The sequence below is a fragment of the Plecotus auritus genome (assembly GCF_963455305.1).
Source record: "Plecotus auritus genome assembly, chromosome: 7".
Lineage (NCBI taxonomy): Eukaryota > Metazoa > Chordata > Mammalia > Chiroptera > Vespertilionidae > Plecotus > Plecotus auritus.
Window position 1 is genome coordinate 169,437,506 of NC_137774.1, and position 17,249 is coordinate 169,454,754.

Below are 17,249 nucleotides of genomic sequence, written 5' to 3' on the forward strand. Positions count from 1 at the left end.
ATCACAATTGGGTTGTATTCAAACAAATATATTCTTTAAAAATATAATGATACTATGAGGAAATTGAACTGACTAAATATTTGATGATATTAAGAAATTACTGTTAAAATTTTAAAGTATAATAATGGTATTATGCTTACATTTTCTTTAAGCACTCTTTTTCTATTATTGTTAATCCTTACCCAAGGATTTTTTCCATTGGTTTTTAGAGAGAATGGAAGGGAGGGGGAGAGACACAGAGAGAGAAATATTGCTGTGAGAGACACATTGATTGGTTGCCTCCCACACACATCCCAACCAAGGCTGTAGATAGACCAGAATCAAACCCTTTAGTCTGAGGGTCGACGCTCAATCCATTGAGCCAAACTGGTGAAGGTTTCAAGGACTCTTTCGAATCCTTAACTTTTAGAGAAATATTCAAATATATTTGTGAATGAAATTATATAATGTCTGGGATTTACTTCAAAACAATCCATAAATGGGGGAAACAAAAGAAGACATACATGAAAGAAGATGGACTATGACTTGATAATTATTGCTATATCAGTATTTATTATACAACCATCTCTACTTTTGTAAATGTTTGATATTTGCCATATTTTACAAAATAAAGTAAAATTTCATTTAGACATTCTCTTCTCTTCCAAAGTCTTTCTTCAACCACCAGTCATCAAAATTTCCCATTTCACTAAATTTTTTCTCAAACTCCTGTTTTCTCAAGCAAGTCAACTCTCTCCTTACACTTACAATCCTATATAATAAAACCCTAATATGCCAGGTCACTATGATGCGCACTGACCACCAGGGGGCAGACGCTCCATGCAGGAACTGCCCCCTGGTGGTCAGTGCGCTCCCACAGAGGGAGCACAGCTCAGCCAGAAGCCAGCTGGCAAGCGGGAGCCTCTCCCGCCTCTGTGGCAGCGCTAAGGAGCAGTGAGCCTAGTGTTAAGGAGCAGCGAGCAGGCGGGCGGTAAGGAACGAGGGGTCCAGGAATGTGAGAGGGATCCCGACTGCGAGAGGGTGCAGGCCGGGCTGAGGAACCCCCCCACCCCCGCCAGTGAACAAATTTTGTGCACCAGGCCTCTAGTCCTCAAATAGAAAAACAAAAGCCTTGAAGCTAACCATGCCCAACCTTTAAAAGACACAGTGAAGATGATTAATATGCTTAAAGCCTATCCCTTGAGATCTTGCTTCTCATGCCAAAGCATCTGTTTAATCATTTAACCAAATCACAACACTCCTTGTAAATTATTACACTGGAATTTTAAAAACAAAGAAAATGTATTCTCATTAATTTTATCAACTCAGCAGCATCAAAATTCATATGTGTGCCTGTGTGTGCACATATACACTCGTATAGCTCGGTTTATATATGTGATTAAGAGGCATAAAAGCCTAGGTGAGAGTTGAAAAATTAATTTTGAGAGCTTGAGTTAAATAAAATAATAAACAAGTCAGAATGGAGTAAACCTAACAAATTAGTACAGTGGTATGAGGTACAGTCTCCATTTGAATTGATCTTTTATACCTTAATCTAATTTTATAGTCTTGCCTTTACTATTGATGATTCATGTAAGGCTAACTGACAAACACAGAAGGAAAATGTGATCAAGCATAGGAACTAAGTGGCCATATCTGGTCCCCACAGATCTCTAGTCATATTTAGGCTTATGACAGTCCATAATGTTTGGAACATAACAGCATTATTGTTCTGGCAGACACTAGATTATCTACTCAAAAGATCCTCATAATACCTTTCTTCCATACCTCCCTCTATTGAGAGGCATAGAAGCTAAAATACATGTTTTCCCAGACTCCACGGCAGTGAAGAGTAGCCATGTGATCAAATTCTTATGTTGCTCTTGTTCCCATCCCATGAAATGTGAATGAAATTCACTGTGGATGTCTTCTCCTCCAAAATTAAGAATGCCAATATCACACATGGAGAAAGCTTTGTACTCTTCTACCTTCTTCCTTCCTGGAATGCAAGTGTGAGGTCTACATGATGGCGTGGCAATCTTCTTGCACCTAGGAGGTCAAACCCACACTCTAAAGATAGCAAAGCAGGAAAAGAGAACAGCAGTTCCAAAACAGCTGCTTCAGCTCTGGCTGCCTGTCTCCAGATGGAATTTTACATAAAAACAATAAAGCACTATGTTTAAGCCATGTTAAAAGTGTTTTCTGGGTTTGGGGTTTGGGATTTGCTGTTTTTGTTGTTGCTTTGCTTCTATTTTGCAAGGAAACATATTTCTGACTTATACACCAGTGTTCCTGGCAGCAAACTAGGTGGCAGAAGTTCACAAGACAGAAACAACATCAATATATAAGAATGTTGCAGACTTCTGCTCCTGGCAAATATGAAACAACAGGGATCGGATTCATCCTTCCACATAAAATAACTAAAACAACAGACACGATATGAAAAATGACAGTGTTCAGACACTGAACACCAATTCATTCAGGATATTGATCTCTAAGAGTGGAGAAAATATGAGGCTGGCCCCAATGACTGCCCCAAACTTACTTCTGGGGAAGAGGATAGGAAATTTCCTATCCACAAAAGGTCCAGTACAAAAAAAATAATTTAAAGTTTGCTGTTTAGGCATTAAAAACAACATTACAAATGATTTGGCATTGCCAAGAAAATGAAAACAAAGTTGCTTTATGCAGGAAATATCAATTCTTAGGTCAACTAATCTGAACTTCAGACTTTTGCAATTGAGAAACAAACTCAGTCTATTTTTCCAGAGTAATACAACTAGTTTGAAGCAGAGCTTAAATGCAATTCAAGTTTCTGAACTCCAGTTCCATGTTGTTTTTTTCTTTTTCCTTTTATTTCATACATAAATTCTTCTGGTGGGGTATTTTGAATATATATTTTATCATAACAATATAGCTGAGCACCATATAATTGTCCAACTCTTGGAAAATAAATAGAAAAAAATCAATCATCTCCTAACGTTTCCAATCTCTCTGAAATCAAGGAATTCTTTAATATAGACAGTCACAAAAAGAGAGGTTAGGGGCAATCAGGCAGGCAGGTGAGTGGTTAAGGGAAATCAGGCAGGCAGGCAAGCAGTTAGGGGCATCAGGCAGGCAGGCAGAGTGGTTAGGGGTGATCAGGCAGGCAGGCAGGCGAGCAGTTAGGAGCCAGTGGTCCTGGATTGCGAGAGGGATGTCCCAGATTGCGAGAGGGTGCAGGCCGGGCCAAGGGACCCGCCCCCCATGCAAGAATTTTGTGCACCAGGCCTCTAGTTTTAAATAAGGATACCACTTGAGTCCTGCTATGCGGCACTTGTGGACAAATCAGAAAATGGTGATGCTGAATTGGGAAACTGAACTTGTTCTTCACTCAGCCTGCTGAGGCCATCTACAATAAATACAGTGTGGAATACCTGTCTATGAAAAGAAAGATGCATTCAAAGATTTAGTTGGAAGCATTTTACCTTTGAATCTGAACTAAACATCACTAATGAATAGAAGCTAGCCGGAGAATCAGCAAAAGCTGAGAACTGTGCTGAGCCCCTCTCCTCAGCCCCTTTTCCATCCAGACCTGTAGACCACTGGGACCCCTTCCCACTCCCTCTAACATCTACCACATTAACATACTATCTGGACACACCTTGGAAATTGTAGTCATATAGAGTTAGGGTTAGGAGAGCATGGGAACCAGATTTAGGTCCATACTAGTAAAATTGAAATCATTATAGCCAAGAGGTCTGTATAAAAAAAGTGATTTGAAAATCAGAAAAGATGCCCTGGCTGGTTTCTCAGTGGTTAGAGCATCAGCCCATTATCTGAAGGGTCATGGGCTTGATTCCAAGTCAAGGGCATGTACTTGGGTGATAGGTTCCATCCTTGTCCCATTCGGGGGCAAGTGTAGAGGGAACCAATAGATGTGTCTCTCACACATTGATGTTTCTCTCTCTCTCTCTTTCTCTCTCTCTTCCCCCTCCTTCCCCCTTCCACTCTCTCTAAAAAACAATGGGAAAAATATCCTGGGGTGAGGATTAACAAAAAAGAAAACCAGAAGGGAGAATGGAGTCAAGAAAAAAGCCTGAGCCTGGAATGAGGTCAAGTCCATGAAGGGGGTGGGGCAGGGAGAGGAGGAAGGAGGCAGAGAAGGCTTTGCTTGCTGCTGTCAGTTGGACATTCCACTCAACTGCCCCTGGCAGGGATTCCAGTCCACTGAGCATGCCCAGTAGGTGTGAGTGACTCACCAAGTAGAACAATCACCATGATCACCACACAGGCTTTACCAACACCAAGCCTGTAAAGTGACCACTGAAAACCATTCCCGAATTTGTGACCCATGGACCCAAGTTCAGGGAGAGGAGCTCCTTTGGTCTACAAAAATGGTTTGAGTTCCAGCTTCTAATTTCTTCCTTCTCAGACACTGGTCTCCACCAAAGGCTCACCATTCGGGGAGATGTTGCCATTTTGTTGGTCAGCAGGAGATCAGAAGCAGGAAAATGTCATGGTGGTAGAACACAGCATCCTCCTCCACAGCAGCCCATCGCTGGAAGCTTCCAGATCAGTTAGCCAGTCAAGTCAAGGAGGGACTTGCATTTAGGGAACCCGATGTGAACCTTATATGAGAAACCTGCCCATCTGCTTCTTGGACCTTTTAGCCTCACTGTTTCTGATACTTAGGTGCTATCTCTTAGCCTGAAATAGCGGCAATATGTCTCAGGGCCCGGAGGAAACTGTAGGTAAGCATCGCGGTCTTCTGAGGAGTTAGGGGTATTGTATCTGTGTGACCATGTGCGTAAGTGGGGTTGGGGGTGGAATGTGTCATGGTGGGAGGTTATATACATTAGAGGTTTTATGCTGAAATAAGATTGCTTCTCTCTACTCTCCCTTAATTCCAAAATAATAAAACTGCATTCACTGTAAATCACCAGTGATAGGCCTGGAGCCTGAGCGATGACCATGGCTTATCTTCCTTGAAAATGCATAGTCTACCTGAGGAGAAAGTGGCTACAATACAAAGAAAGACAATTGCTTTTTGTCGCTGTAAGAAACATCCAAACATGTACATAAATTTTACAAAAGTTCATTTGAGCCAAACTGATGCCATATGCTGGGAGCAAGCTCTCAAATGCTCAGCGGAATAAGTTTTACAGCGGCTTTTCTGCTTTTGAGATTAAGGAGGGAACATAAGATTACTTGGAGGTGGGAGGAAGCAAGGCGGGGTTGGATTACAGGGTAAAGATTATGTGCTCTCTTGAGGATGGTTATGTCTTTTAAAAAAAATCTTTATTGTTGAAAGTGTTACAAATGTCCCCCTCGCTCCCCCATTGAACCCTTCTAAGCCCACCCCCAGGCCTCCACCCTAGGCCTTCACCACCCTATTGCCTGTGTCCACGGGGTATGCATATGTGCACACAGGTTCTGCGGTTGATCATCTACCACCCACCCCGCCCCCTTCCCTCTGAGATTCAACAGTCTGTTCCATGCTGAGGGTGGTTATGTCATATTTCAAAGGTGTGTTAACCTGGATGCACAGAAACAATGAACAGGGCTTGCTTAAAGCAAAGACCTTTTACTAAAGAAAAAAAAAACTTTTACTAAAATGTTATAGGCTTGAGGTGTGACCTGCCCATTTAAAATTGTATGATCAGATGACCCTGGGAGGTTACTTTCCTTGAACACGCCGCCCCCCCCCCCCCCTTTATTTTGGTCCACACTGTTTGATTTTAAATACTGGAAGAACCCTGTGGAAATATTTTCCCCAATTTTCAAGTATGGCTGCCTTTCTGCGTTGCCAAAAGAGACTGTGTTGACGGGCTCTGTCGTCGGAGTTGGAGGCTTATGGGGACTCACCACCTCCAAAAGGATCTCTTTACCAACTTGTGCTGTGGCCTAAAATGGCTTGTTTTCTTTGACTCATTTTTTTGTTTTGTTTTGTTTTAGTTTTCCAGAGAGCTTTCTTCAAATACAAATATTGCTGGAGAGTGCAAGTCAAAAACTTTTAGATTATTATCAGAAAAGAGTGAGGTTCCATGAGCATGGGACCATAAGCGGATCTAATAGGGCCAAGAGCGGGGAGGGTGTGGACAGGGAGAGAGAAGATGGGCTGAGGGAAGAGAACTGCATCACGCCATTGCCTTCTCATGCTCCCATCAGCTGTAAGGGATTCAGCTCATGCACTCTGAGAGCTGAGCCTTGCGAGAGGGGATACAGGTGATGCCTATAGGACTGGAGGGATACATAGGAACTTAGCATCTTTGATCTTTCCCTCCACATTTAATTTAGGTTTTAGGGAGGAAATACTTAGCATCAGCTAGTTTCAAGTGTGTCAAGTACAGGAAATATGAATAATAAGACATAGATTCTGCCAACCAAGAGCTGAGAGTTAAGGAGAAGAGGAGGAGAACGAGAGAGGGGGTGGGGAGAGAAAGACAGAGGAAGGGAGAGGAGAGAGAAAGTGAGAAAGTGGAATCTTTTGGGGACTATTGATTGTAATTAGCAGGAGGGCATGTTAGCACACACTTAATTCTTTCTCCATGCATTGTAGAGACTTTTGGATATATTAATCTCACTATTGGCATGCTGAGCAAGGATGATAATATCAGCAAGGTAAGGAGAAGAGAGAAAAATCTCTTTCCCATTGACTTTTTCTAGCCTGGTTATTGCAACATTTCGTATATGCCCTTCTTTGCCTAGACCAGTGGTCAGCAAACTCATTAGTCAACAGAGCCAAATATCAACAGTACAACGATTGAAATTTCTTTTGAGAACCCAATTTTTTAAACTTAAACTTCTTCTAACACCACTTCTTCAAAACAGAATCGCCCAGGCCATGGTATTTTGTGGAAGAGCCACACTCAAGGGGCCAAAGAGCCGCATGTGGCTCGCGAGCCGCAGTTTGCCGCCCACTGGCCTAGACCTCCTCTTTTCTCTCGGGCTTCTTATGTGGTAATCAATTTTTCAGAAAATACACTTACAATGACAGTCATTACAATGTCTAACCAATTCTATTTGGCATTTAAGGAATCAGAGTATCCAGTTCTAGAAGTTTGCCAAAGAATACCCCTTTCTGTAACCTTTTGCAGGAAGATGTGGAAAGAGGGGGATGTTGGACTCACAACCATGTGGATTACAGCTGTAGAATTTGAGGCACCTCTGAAAATCCCAAAACACCTCCCCTAATCATCTGTAAAGCTAATTCACAATTAGAGGTTCTTTCCTCTGAAGGCTATTCTGGCTTCATTAATCTTTTATAAAATAACCGTATTGCTTTCCAAACAATAGTGCATCATATTATATTCCCTTCTCACAGCTTTATAAGGTCTTTATTGTTATTTTCATTTGACAACTGAGAAAAGGGGAGCACAGAGAAGTTACATGAGTTGCCTGAGAACAGAAGGACTACATCCAAACACAAGCCTGTCTGACTCCAAAGTAATGAATGCCCCTAGTGATTATTCAATGCAGCCTCCCTGGGAAGGGCAATGCCCATTCTTCACCTCTTAACCCAGCGGTTCTCAGCCCTGACATCATGCTAGAGTCTGTATGCAAAGAGGGTCCCTTCACATGTAAATGTGGGGGCAGTACCTGGAGGTACATGCTTGAGGCTGTGGAAGATTTCAGAACACCAGTCTCCCATCTTCCAGAGGCCATGGAGCCAGTCAGATGTGGAAGAGCCTTCACACACTGCATCTGGTCAAGCCATCTAATTCCCAGAGTCTGTAGCTCTATTTAAAAAAAAATATATCACAACTTTCTCCCCGCAGAGACATGAATGAAGCAAGGGCCTAGAAATCTCCCTTAGGAACAAATTTTGTAGCCTAGTGGCCTCTTTGGGAATCACATTTGTTCCTTAATACTAGTCACTCCCTGGTAATAAGAGCAACAATGAGGTGGTTGGGCATTTCCATTCCCCTGAGTGCCCTACAGGGAAGATTTCCAAGAGACTTTGGTTGTCAGGTAGCCGACCCCTGCCTTCAGGTAGATTTTGCCATAGAAATGTAGTCATATTAATTAAAACAGTTTTTAGAATGAACTTGGGTCTACCTAAAAGCCTTCGATTCCTGAAGATGGGTATCATGTTCAGGAAGCCCCAATGAAGATACATAACATCTATGGTGCAGTCGTGATGCATTGCATAGTTTAATTTGCATTTTATGAGATTCCTTTAGTTCCGCAACTCAAATTTCTGTGTATCTCTTATATGTTCACAGGAAGACATTTATAGTCATCTCACTTCCGTCATTCAGAATACTGACATCTTGGATAATGCCATTGTCCAAAAGTTGATTTATTATGCTTCTAAGGACATGAGAGACAACAACGTAAGTTTGATTGTTGATGAAGAGTCTGTGTCACCGCCAGCAACAGGTCTCTTAAGTGGCCTAGCTGCACCCGTGTAGACATCTATAAGCTTTTCGTACATCGCTGCCAGGACTGCAAATCCCTTTTATTTGTTCTTCATGGTAACCTGTCTATAGTAACAGTGTCTGTTATTTACCCTTTCACAGATGAGGAAACTGAGGCAAAGCTAAGAAAGACTTTATTTTGTTTTATTTTATTTTTTAATAAATCTTTATTCAGATTATTACAATTGTTTCTCCTTTTTCCCCCCATAGCTCCCCTCCACCCAGTTCCCACCCCACCTTCTGCCCTTACCTTCCCCCCACTGTCCTCATCCATAGGTATATGATTTTTGTCCAGTCTCTTCCTGAACCCCCCCATACCCCTTTCCCCCTGAGAATTATCAGTCCACTCCCTTTCTATGCCCCTGATTCTATGATATTCACCATATTATTCTGTTCCTCAGGTTTTTAATTCACTTGATTTTTAGGTTCACTTGTTGAGAGATATGTATTTGTTGTTCATAATTTTTATCTTTACTTTTTTCTTCTTCCTCTTCTTAAAGAATACCTTTCAGCATTTCATATAATACTGGTTTGGTGGTGATGAACTCCTTTAGCTTTTTCTTATCTGTGACGCTCTTTATCTGCCCTTCAATTCTGAATGATAGCTTTGCTGGGTAGAGTAATCTTGGTTGTAGGTTCTTGCTATTCATCACTTTGAATATTTCTTGCCACTCCCATCTGGCCTGCATAGTTTCTGTTGAGAAATCAGCTGACAATCGTATGGGTGCTCCCTTGTAGGTAATTAACTGTTTTTCTCTTGCTGCTTTTAAGATTCTCTCTTTGTCTTTTGCTCTTGGCATTTTAATTATGATGTGTCTTGGTGTGGTCCTCTTTGGATTCCTTTTGTTTGGGGTTCTGTGTGCTTCCTGGACTTGTAAGTCTATTTCTTTCACCAGGTGGGGGAAGTTTTCAGTCATTATTTCTTCAAATAGGTTTTCAGTATCTTGCTCTCTCTCTTCTTCTGGAACCCCCATAATTCTGATGTTGGTACACTTGAAGTTGTCCCAGAGTCTTCTTACACTATCTTCAACTTTTTGGATTTTTTTTTCTTTTTTCTTTTTCGGTTGAGTGTTTTTTGCTTCTTTGTATTTCAATTCTTTGACTTGGTTTTTGTGTTCCTCTAGTCCAGCCATGGGCAAACTATGGCCCGTGGGCCGGATCCGGCCCATTCGGCTGTTCTATCCAGCCCGCAGAGCCGAAAGAGCGGTGGGTTCTCTTGCTCTCCCCTCCACTCCTTTACTTTGAATTTATATTAGTTCACACAAACACTCCATCCATGCTTTTGTTCCGGCCCTCCAGTCCAGTTTAAGAACGCATTGTGGCCCTCGAGTCAAAAAGTTTGCCCACCCCTGCTCTAGTCTGTTGTTGGGTCTCTGTATAATATTTTTTATTTCAGTCAGTGTATGTTTAATTTCTAGTTGGTCCTTTTTCATATCTTCGAGGGTCTCGTTATATTTATCGGCCTTTTCTAGGATATTCTTGAAAAGCCTTATAACCGTGGTTTTGAATTCTATATACAGTCGTTTGTTTTCCTCCATTTCTTTCATTTGTGATCTGTTTCTTTGTCGCCGCATTTTCACTAAGAAAGACTTTAGAGGTAATATTACCCAACCCACTTTTATATGAGGTAGTTGATGTTTAGAGAGGTGTTTTTTCCAAAGTGACAAACTATGTATTGACAGAACAAATGACTAGAATCCAGTGTCTTTGGGCTCCCGTATAAATTTTTATTTCTTTGTGTGCCTACTTATCTATGTACATAAACATTGAATCTGAAAATTATTTGCAGAAATTATGTTGAGTCATAGGATAATGGTATTTTCTTCCAGAAAGTATTTTTACTTGTTTACCTGCCAAGGGAACTAACAACCTATGATTAATTTCAGAGCTTGAGATTTTTTTAAGGCAACTTTTCAGTAGTAGGGTTGATAAAATTTACCTAATTCATATAGAGAGGATAAATGGCGATAAAAGGAGACTTGGCTTGGGTGGTAAACACACAATACAGTGTACAGATGATGTGCTATAGAATTATGCACCTGAAACCAGTATAATTTTGTTAACCAGTGTCACCCCAATAAATTCAATAAAAAGGAAAAAAATGGCCTAGTTCACCATTACCAAAAGCAGAAGTCCCTCCAAATATCTCCAATATCAAAGATATTTTTAGATCAGGACAGTACTAAAACACAAACTCTGGACTCTTAGTCCCAGTTTCCTCTCCTCGTGGACTTTCCATCCAGTAATTCAACCACAATAATTCATATCACTCAGACATAAAACGTAAATCCTATGTTTATGGTGCTTGATCCACCAGCAAGAAAATATGTATTGACCCCAAGTTTACAAGATTCCTGTTAAAACCTAGTTTGAAGGGAACTAAAATCACCTCCTCTTTCCCAGCTACTGGCACCTACCCTGTGGCTTTCACCCTGGGCTCATAAACAACCTCTTCTCCCTCTATCCCAAAGCCAGGGGGACTTACAAATATTATGTATTCTATTTCCTCTCTGAAGATTCACTCTGCTCTTCCTCTACTCATTGTTGTTGCTTTCCTTTTCTTCCTCAGGTCCCCAGAGAAATCAGAATGCTAGCTGGCGAGGTTTTGGTGTCTCTTGCTGCCCATGATTTCAACTCTGTAATGTATGAAATACAAAGTAACTTCAGGATCCTGGAGCTGCCAAATGAATTCGTTGTGCTTGCCCTGGCTGAACTGGCAACCAGCTATGGTATGGAGGGAATAGTCTCTTTGTTTTCTTGGGAAACAGCCCCCCTGACTAACTGTTGAAAACCCCAATGGGAGCAAACAGCAGAAGGGAGAACATCTCTACCTTGTGCCGAGCCAAACATTATTGACAGAGGGATTTGGGCAACTGTGTACGTTACAGGCAGAGATGAGCCTGCTGGCTGCCATTGGTCGGTTCGTGCTGCTCTGAATGTGGCTGGATTATCACCCACCCTCACCTTCATCCAGCGTTGTGTTTGCAGAAGCACATTTTCCACATGATGTATTCTGCAAACCAATGAACACTTATAGGCGGTATGGGTTTCTACACCACTTTATTTAAGGGGTATTTATTGAGCACCTATTATCTGTGCTAGGCCCTGGAGATATAGGCCAGTTCTGATGGAAGGGATGAACATTAATGAAATCATTATCCAAATAAGTAATTGCTACTAAACATAGGTGGCCAGATAGCTAGTACCTTATGCTAAGCCAATCATTCCTTAATCCTCTAACTACAACCTGGATGGTGGTGGGGCAGGATGGAGAACATCCTCCTACAGCCTCCTCCACCTGCCTGTGGCAGCCTGGAAATGCTTGTTGTGGACAGTGTTGATATGAGGAGGGAGGAGTGGCGGGACTCCCCAGTGTGAGAAGATAATGCCTTTCTCCTCTTGCCCCACGGCAGCATCCCAGAGCATTCCCTTCATGATGATGACCCTGCTCACCATGCAAACCATGCTCAGGCTGGCCGAGGAGGAAAGCATGAAGGGAGTGTTCTGCCTCGGTAAGTACCCTGTGCTTTCCGCTTTAAGACCGGTCTGGTCCTCTCCAACACCTACCATTTATCGAGTGTCTACCATAGGGAGGGCCCTCAGCAGAGAGTTCTCTCTCTCAGTCCTCATGACAATTCTGCAAAGTAAGTGCTTATTAGACCATTTTACAGACAAGAATCTGAGAGCCATGGAAGTTAGGCAATTATCCCAAGGTGGCGACCCAGTCAATGAGATGCAGAGGTGGCATTCAAGCCCATGTCTATGTAACCACCCAATCTATACTCTTTCTTTCCACTGGGGTGTATGGTCTCCATTTCTACTAGTCCAGCCGTGGGCAAACTACGGCCCGCGGGCTGGATCCGGCCCATTCGGCTGTTCTATCCGGCCCGCGGAGCCGAAAGAGCGGAGGGTTCTCTTGCTCTCCCCTCCGCTCCTTTACTTTGAATTTATATTAGTTCACACAAACACTCCATCCATGCTTTTGTTCTGGCCCTCCGGTCCAGTTTAAGAACCCATTGTGGCCCTCGAGTCAAAAAGTTTGCCCACCCCTATACTAGTCTCTTTAATTGGATCACAATTTCTCTACAAGGATGAGGGCTTACCTGCTCTTACCAGTTGGCTGAATTTTAGCATGTCTTTGTAATGCAATCCTATCTAATAAAGAGGGGATATGCTAGTTGACCCTCACACTGTCGCAAAGATGGTGGTGCCCATAGCCAATAAGAAGGGAATATACTAATGGACTGCCATGCCCTCAAAGATGGAAGCGCCCACAGCCACAAGATGGCAGCACCCAGTCCCCTCAGCCCTGCCGGGGTGGCAGGCGCGTGGCAAGGCCCAGCGGGCCCAGCCGCTCCATGCACCTGCCTCTGGAGTACCCCAGTCCCCTCAGCCCCCCAGCTGCCCAGGGCTGGCCCGAGGCGCAGGCAAGCCTCAGATGGCAGCTGCCCAGCTGCCCAGGGCCGCCCGAGGCTCAGGTAACCAGGGCCGGCCGAGGCTTGTGCTGCCGGCTGTGGCAGCAGCAGAGGTGTGATGGGGTGTTGCCTTCCCCTGATCGCCAGGTCGCCTCCCACCCCTGAGGGCTCCTGACTGTGAGAGGGGGCAGGCCGGGCTGAGGGACCCCCCTCCAGTGCATGAATTTTCATGCACCGGGCCTCTAGTATCATAATAATGATAAATAAATAATCTAATCAAATACAAGCAATCACAAAATCAAGGAAAATAGGTAAACAAATTATGGTCATAAATTCCCCCTCCCCACTTTCAAGTTGAAATACATCCACAGTAATGAAGGGTCTACAGAGAACAATATGCCCCAGAATTCCTAGGGGAAAGCACTTACAGCACAGTGAGAGGTTTTCTGGATGGCTCTAGAGGTCTAGACTCTTACCTCTGATCTGCCACAGAGCCATCAGGTGCCTCCACCCTTCACTCAATCTCAGTTTCACCCCCAAAAACACCAAATAAAGTGAGTGCTAAGATTCCTTACACCCTTAACATCCCTAATATTATTATGTTGTATTATTTAAAAGCCAATACTGTCAGGAATGTCTTCTTTACCTATCAGGCAAGACTATTTTACTCTATTTTGCCCTTTTCTTCTTGTTCTGTCCTCAATGAAGATAATTTTTGTCATTATTTTTATTTATTTTAATATTTATTTATTAAATTAATTGGGGTGACATTGGTCAACATAGACATATAGGTCTCAGGTGTGGGAGAAGGTAATATTTATATCTGACATGTACTGAAAATTGACTATGTGGCTGGGCACTGCCTTGGGTATTTCATTTAACCTTCACAGTAATCCCATTAAGTAGATAACATTTTCCTCCATTTTGAAGATGAGAAAATTAAGGTTTTGAGAGGGTAGACAGCTTGCCTGCGGTCGCACAGCTAGTATGTGGCAGAGCCACGATTTGAATTATAACAGCCTGACTCAAGGACTTGAACAACTGTACGAGATTAGCACACTTCTCAATACTTTTTGCTATTCCTACCTACTATGACAGCTAATACTGTGTTCCGCAAATAAACTTTGGCACCTCTACTTGCAAAATTAGCAACCAAGAAAGGAAGAGAAACTAAAATCAGAAATCGTAATGGCAATGAATAAGAGAATTCTCTGTCTTTGTGTTATCAAGTCATTTAGTGCTCTTTGGTCCTAGAGCAACTTCTGCCTGACTGCCGCTAAAGAAAAGGTATAAAGTTCAACAGCCATCCATCCACCCATCTATTCACTCAGTCAATCAGCAAATAAGTAGACCCTGTATCCATTGTGTCTAATACCATCAACAGACAGAACATCAGGCCTTCTCTTATGTTACTTATAAGCCAGTGTGAGACACACACAAACACACACACACACACACACACACACACACACAGAGACACAAACACCTGCATGCACAGAAGATTATGATAAAGTGTAATAGGAGATTATAATAAAGAGTTCAGAGGGAATGAATGAGCCAGTAAGTGGTCAGCTGTAAAGCTAAGATACTTGGCATCTTTATTAGAGTTTTCTTTGCATAGGAAACACCCTTGAGAGAGTAAACTATGAATTTTCTTTATCATCAATGAAAGGGGTAGAATGAGGGCTGAAGGAAAAAATAATATTATTTCATGCACTTGATACAAATTCATATGGGTTAGTGGCCCAAATGGACATTTTTGTAAGCCCAAGGTCTTTTTAAAATTTTATTCAGGTAAAACAGACACATAGGAAGGCATACAAATCAGAAGTCAATGAGTTGTAACAAAATGACCATATCCGTTTGACCACCACTCAAGTCAAGAAGTAGGACATTACTAACACCCAGATGTCCTCTTTGTCTTTTTTCCCAATCATCTCTCTCTCCATTATTTCATAATCTTGACTTCTAATATCATAAATTATTTTTGACCATTTGTGAAATTCATACATGTCATTTTGTGTAGCTGTAGTCTATTTTTATTTCTATATACAATTACATGTCTATACTACAATTTAATTTTCCATTTTATCTGTTGGCAGATATTTGGACTGTTTTCTGTTTGAGGCTCTGACCACCCCCTCCAAAAAAAAACACCCTCATATGAACATTCTTGTACAAGTTTCTAGTGCCCATATGTATGCATACCTAATTATTACATACCTAGGAGTGGAATTTCTGGGTCACCAAGATCACATAGTCAACCTTGGTAGATAGTGTCAAATAGTTTTTCAGAGTATTTGTATCAGTTCATACACCCACCAGCAGTATGTTAAAATACCAGTGGTACCTTAGTCTTGTCAACACTGGATATTGTCTTAGATTTTAGCCATTCCGTGTGGTATATAATAGTATCTCATTATGGTTTTAACTCACATTTCACCAGTGTGACTGGACACTTTTTATATGTTTATTTGGTATAGTCATAAGATTTTATAGAAACTATTACACTATATTTTCTAATCACCAGTACTCTCTTCTCCAATTATTTTGTGGTCCTTCCCACCATTATATTTTTCTCAGTCTGTGGTTGTTTTTAAAATGCAGCCCTCGAGAAGTTCAGCAAGGCCATTTACAAGTACGTCAACCACTGGAGAGATTTCCCCTATCCCAGACTGGACGCCAACCGACTATCTGACAAGATCTTCATGCTGTTCCGGTTTATCATGGAGAAGTGGGCGCCCATGACCTCGCCCATGCAAGTGAGTGGGGCCCCAGACTGCCTCTCCTCCATGCTGATTGAACTTCCTCTTTTCACATGATTGCTCATCTCAATTTTTTTTTTTAAATTATGGGTTGTGTGCCCCAAACGTGTTTGTTATTCACTTGATTTTCTTATCTTGATTAATGGCCCCATTATCAGCTTATCAAACCTCTTGTTTTTCCTATTTCAAATCCATATTTATTCATTCTGACTTTCAACTAATATATATTGAGGCCACAGGACACACCAGACACTGTTCTGCATGCTGGTGATACAGAGATATTAAACAGACCAGAATCCCCACAGTCAAGATAAAATGAAAAGAATATATAGAATGTTAGCTATTTCATGTCTTAGATACCATAACCCATATTTGGGCTGAGTCCCTGGTTAGGAAAACCAACAGTCCCCGGAAATTTCCTGTGTATGTGGATATCACATTGAAATAACATCTAAAGAATTTGCCTGGCTGCTTCAAAATGCTGTAATTCTTTATAGAGAATAGATCACACAGTGCATATATATAATCCCATTCTTATCTTGCTTAATTGCTATAATTTTTTTAAAGTAGGCTAAATTATATGCTAGTTAACCTCCTATTGCTCTATTATAAAAGATTTAACATGTAGCTACCTTCTGGAATTTAGTTCCTTTTCTGTACTTTGAGCTATGAAGGCATTTATTTTTTAACATGCTGGGTTAGTTAAATCATTAGCAAACATGGAATTGTTAAAAATATCCTACAGAAGTTTTTTCTTTAAGGCACCTGAAAAACAAAATTCAATACAAATTTGATGACTACTTTCCTAACTTCCCGCAAGAAGAGTTAGGCAAGTGACAAGAAGGTTCATAAAGTAATAAGGGAGCATAGAGAGAGAAGCACCTAACTCCGATGATGAGCACTGGAAAGGCTGTGGCATTAGGATCGAACTTTTAACCCCTGAAGTCATTTAACACAGGGAAGGTACATGCCCTAAAGAGGGAATAAAACCTACTGAAGCATAGGTTGGGGATGGTATTACATGCATACTTGAGTGAATCTGATGGGAGAAGGCAAAAAGGGACAGGGGAAAGAGGATAGAGAAGCAGGAAAACTAGAAAGGTCTTAGCCACAGAATGAAGAGCCTTGAATACTATTCAGGAACTTGGACTTTTTATTTCTTTTTTTTTTTTTTTTTTTGAGAAATGAGACACTTTTAAAGATTTTAAACAAGAATTTAAGTGCCAGAGAAATCATCCTACTATCAATGCTAAAGATGGATGGGGTATAGGGATGGAATAGGACAAGACTACCAGGAGGCTGTGGAAACATTCCAGGCCATGAATGCTAATGGATCGGTAAATGTAGTATCGGTAGTACAGATCTAAGGAGTCGCATGCTGAAAAATAGGGTCTAGAGCAGGCGTGGGCAAACTTTTTGATTCGAGGGCCACAATGGGTTCTTAAACTGGACCGGAGGGCCGGAACAAAAGCATGGATGGAGTGTTTGTGTGAACTAATATAAATTCAAAGTGAAGGAGCAGAGGGGAGAGCAAGAGAACCGGATAGAACAGCCGGATCCGGCCCGCGGGCCGTAGTTTGCCCAAGGCTGGTCTAGAGGACTTGGCATCAATTAGGTGTTTAGAATGAGGGAAGTGGAGGCATCTGGGATGGTTCTGACATTTCCAACTTGAATGATCTTGGGCCATT

General features: G+C 41.8%; 1 protein-coding gene across 1 annotated transcript in view; it reads left to right on the forward strand.

Moving 5' to 3' along the window:
• Window positions 1–4,684: 4,684 nt before the first annotated feature.
• MROH2B (maestro heat like repeat family member 2B) overlaps window positions 4,685–17,249 on the forward strand; it is a gene marked incomplete at its 5' end in the record, with an annotated part of 51,988 nt that continues 39,423 nt past the window's right edge. Inside the window, 6 exons of the mRNA XM_080677488.1 lie at window positions 4,685–4,712; window positions 6,521–6,582; window positions 8,187–8,297; window positions 10,951–11,110; window positions 11,795–11,893; window positions 15,404–15,558. Of these exons, the coding sequence (XP_080533614.1) occupies window positions 4,685–4,712; window positions 6,521–6,582; window positions 8,187–8,297; window positions 10,951–11,110; window positions 11,795–11,893; window positions 15,404–15,558 (615 nt within the window). The remainder of the gene's footprint in view (window positions 4,713–6,520; window positions 6,583–8,186; window positions 8,298–10,950; window positions 11,111–11,794; window positions 11,894–15,403; window positions 15,559–17,249) is intronic.